We start from the raw sequence: 4290 nt of genomic DNA, 5'->3' as shown, positions 1-4290 counted from the left end.
TTTTTACTTAATATTTTATTTCTTCTATCACCCAGTAGTTTTAAAGAAGGGTGTTTTTCAGTTTTCATGTATTTGATCTTTCCCCTTGATGTTCCTATTTTTAAGTTAAGATAACTTTGTTGTCTGAGAAGATGCTTTGTATTATTTCAGTGTTTTAACATTTATTGAGATTTGTTTTGTGGCCTAAATGGATTTCTATCCTGGAGAGTGATTCATGTGCACTGGAAAAGAATGTGTATTGTATATTTGTTCCGTAAAGTGTTCTGTATATGTCTCTGAAGACAAGTTGGTTTATTGTATTGTTGAGATCTTCTGTCTCTTTGTTGAGTTTCTATTTTGTTTTCTGCTCTTCACCAGAAGCAGTGTATTAAAGCCTGCTATTCTTATCAGGCTGCAAACCTTAAGGTCAGCAGTTTGAATCTACCAGGCACTCCGCAGGAGAAAGATGAGGCATTCTGCTCCCGTAAAAATTTACAGCCTCGGAAACCCTGTACAGGGTTGCTATGGGTTGGAACAGACTCAAAGGCATTTAACAACAACAACAATTCTTACTGAGCTGTCTGTTTCTGTTTTCAATCATGTTAATATTTGCTCTATGTATTTTGGAACTCTTTCATTCTGTCCAATACTTTCTTTCTCTTTCTATCCCCTAGATTATTGCAATGCCTCCTATTTGGTGTCATTGCTCTCCTCCTTTCTTCTCTGTAGTCTTTTCTCAATCACCCAATAAACAAATTAATTTTAGAAACATTAGATCATATGATTGTTTTGGTCTCAAAACCTTCCAATACTTTCCTATTGCCTTCTGGTTAATCCTCAGACCCTTATAATATCCTACAAGAATGTATCTGACCTGGCCTTCAGCAACCTCTTTAATCTGATTTCTTGATATCCTGCCCCTTACTCACTGAGCCTCAGCCACCTTGATCTTACTGCAGTTTCCAGACTCACTAAGCATGATCCTTTCTCTAGATCTTTGAAATCATCATGCCACCTGCCTGAACACTAACCTTCAAGGAATCTTCATGGTGGCTCTTCAATTCTTTGGTCAAATTTCGCTCTAACAAAGATATCAGTCCTAATTATACTATAGAAGGTAAGCTTCACAGTGTGGCACTGTGGGTTGATGCTCTGGACTGCAAAGTCAGTTTGAACTGCAAGATTGGTGGTTCAAGCTCACCAGCCGCCCCTCGGAAACCCTATACAGGGTCTCTATGGGTCAGAACATACTCTACAGCACCTAACAACAACAACCACTTTCACCACCATTACTGCCAAGACCACTAGAATGCCCTTTCATCTTTACTCTGCTGGATTATTCTCCGTAGTACTTACTATCACCTCACTTTGTTATTTGCTTATTAATCATCTCCCTTTAGCAGAAGGTAAGCTTCATATTGGAGTCCTGGTGTGCTGCTGTGGGTTAATGCACTAGACTGCAAAGTCGTTTGAACTGCAGGGTTGGTGGTTCTAGCTCACCAGCTTCTCATTGGGAACCATATAGAGGGCCACTATGGGTCAGAACCAATCAATGGAACTTAACAACAACAAGCTTCATATTGCTGCATCCTTAGCATCCTGGACTTGGGCCTGGTACAGAGCGAGTGCTCAGTGTTTGACTGAAGGACTAAGTGAATAATTAAAGTGGTCAGTTCCTTGAGGGCTTGAACAGTCTGCTCACTACTCCCTCAACTATTATAACATAGGATTCTACCACTGTATTTTGTTGCATCAATTAATTAAAAATGACACTGATGTTTAGTCGGCAGTGTTCTCAGATTCTGTTTCTCTCCTTTGGTTAGTTGATTGTATTCGGTTTAATATATATATTTTTAATATGTTTAGAAGATTTGTTGTTACTGTTATTAAGATAAAGTCAGGGGAAAAAGTCCAATTTTAGTACTACATGGTCATTGAGTCCCTATATACTTTACTGTTGTGTAATGAGTCAGGGTAACTTTTTGACTTTCACTACAAGGATTTTTGTATACTTTAAATAGGAAAGCAACTGATAATTCTCTTCTTTTGACTCAGGACTATGTCTGGACGAAGACTCCGGGAAGCTGTTCAAGCAGTAAGTTAAAAATGAAGTATCTAAATCTGACTTCCTAAATGTATTCATTCATATTTAGTGTAGTGGAAGAATTTTCCATCTCTGTGATCTTGCACCTTTTTAAATGTATCTTTCCTAAGATGACAGGAGAATCTCTGGCGGCACAGTGTTTAAGCACTTGGCTACCAACCAATAGGTCAGCAGTGCAAACCCAGCAGTCATTCTGCAGGAAAAACATGTAGCAGTCAGCTTCCATAAAGATTTGCAGTCTTAGAAACTCTATGGGATAGGTCTCCTCTGTCCATTGGTCAATATGAGTCAGAATGAACTCTATGGCAGTGGGTTTGGTTTGCGTTTTTGAAGCTGATTCAAGTTTCATATTTATTGAAAGTAATGGTTAGGTGTAATTATGAAATAATGGTGGTATAAGTGTCAAACTAAAACTATAAGGAAACTGTGATCATATTGAAAATATTGTACTGGTACCTATTATTAATAACTTAAAATTGTAATGGTTTTGTAGGTTAAACACCAAATAATTCCTAATATGATAATATGTTAGATTCACGTATGCAGTGTAAATAAAATACATCGCATGTTGGGGATGCTGTATTTTATCCTTACTTACAACTGTCTTTATATTCAGGAAGTATTGAAAAGGATTCTAAAATGGTGTAATTGTCAACTATCTTGTTATTGGGATCTGGAAATGACTACTCTGTTTAGCTAATCTCCACCCATAATCACATAAAAAAAAATAGTGATAAAAAATAGCTGTTTTTTAGTAATAGGAAGATTCTACCACTGCAAATACAACCACTGAGATTTCCTAGACCCATTGACTTGCATACTTGTAGTGCAGTTAGGTCTGTAACTTTTCATCAAGGAATCTTCATATCATAAGTTTTTTCATTAGGAAGAATTTTACTAAGACAGACCTCTTAGAGTACCAGTTCATAATTATCATTGTACAATAAGTAGAACTGAATGATAATATGCTTTAAGATGAAGAGTAAGTTATTAGTCTTTGCCTTTTGTCCTAGGAATTTGCATATTATGGGATGCCGAATATGACTGTTGTTATTTCGGGTCTATGCAATGTTTATACACATTACATTACCACTTATGAAGAATACCAGGTAATGTACAACTTTCTCAATATTAAAATTAAGCCTTGGACAAGGTTACTGTACCAGATGCAGACTTTCTTTGTAGACTTCCCCAGTCGTGTTTCTGTGAGATGATTTTGCCTTAGGGGAGATAAGACAAAATAATAAACCAAAGATTGTATTTGGAGATTCCATGTTCACGATTTTTAAAGTCAGTTCCAAATTCTGTCTTCACTGACTTCTACCTTCCCTGAAATAAATGATTTTACTAGGGATATAGCTAATAAGACTGGGTTATGGCATGCAACACTCCTAGCTATCCATAATGCAACTGGTGCCTTAGGCCTCTGTAGAATCTGGGAAAATTTCCATTGATAGTTACTATTCATTGGCTATAGTAGTTTAACACTGTGCCCTCAGTTTATGCAGGAGTTACTGAGACTTTCCCCTTTCCTTGTTTTTTTTTCCTTTCTGCGTACTTTGGAAGGAAAACATTTATACTTTTAGCATTGACAACAGACATAAGTTTAGGAGCTATATTAGATTTAATAGGATGACAGTCAACACAACATAAGACAGAGAACCTACTGCCTTTAATTTGGATCCATTTAATTTGACTGGTAAATGGAAATATCTACCTTTCTTTGTAATAATTAAGCTTGTATTATATGAGATTCTCAAGCATTACCTCTCAGATAAAATCTGACTCTTCTGAAAATGGATGGGGATGAGAAGAACCACATCCAAAGCTCCCCTGCCTCTCCTGCAGGTTCAGAGGTACGAAGCAGCATCTACTATTTATGGGCCACATACTCTGTCTGCTTACATCCAGCTCTTCAGAGGCCTTGCTAAAGCCATTGCCACGGTAATCAAATATTGGGGGTGTGTACCTGTGAGTGTGTGTGTATCTCATGGATGGAGAGATGGCAGGGACAAAAAAGAACCTTAACATCAAGTGTTCAATTACTTTTTAGAGACAGTTATAAACTACTGTTGTTGTTGTTAAGTGCCATCAGGTCGCTTCCGACTCATTACGACTCTACAGGGTTTCAAGGAGCGGTTGGTGAATTTAAAATGCCAACCTTGTGGTTCAAACCTACCTTGCTGTCTAGTGCATTACCCGACAGC

At 37.4% G+C, this 4290-nt stretch overlaps 1 protein-coding gene across 1 annotated transcript in view; it reads left to right on the top strand.

Annotated features, from left to right (window-relative positions):
- ASAH2B (N-acylsphingosine amidohydrolase (non-lysosomal ceramidase) 2B) overlaps positions 1-4290 on the top strand; it is a 106101-nt gene that overhangs the window by 80056 nt on the left and 21755 nt on the right. The window contains exons 14-16 of the mRNA XM_006831432.1: positions 2035-2074; positions 3097-3192; positions 3932-4027. Coding sequence (XP_006831495.1) covers positions 2035-2074; positions 3097-3192; positions 3932-4027 — 232 coding nt within the window. The remainder of the gene's footprint in view (positions 1-2034; positions 2075-3096; positions 3193-3931; positions 4028-4290) is intronic.

The sequence above is a fragment of the Chrysochloris asiatica genome, unplaced genomic scaffold (genome assembly GCF_000296735.1).
Source record: "Chrysochloris asiatica unplaced genomic scaffold, ChrAsi1.0 scaffold00003, whole genome shotgun sequence".
In the NCBI taxonomy this organism is placed as follows: domain Eukaryota; kingdom Metazoa; phylum Chordata; class Mammalia; order Afrosoricida; family Chrysochloridae; genus Chrysochloris; species Chrysochloris asiatica.
Note: the sequence above shows the minus strand (reverse complement) of the source record. Positions and strands in the feature narration are given on the sequence as shown.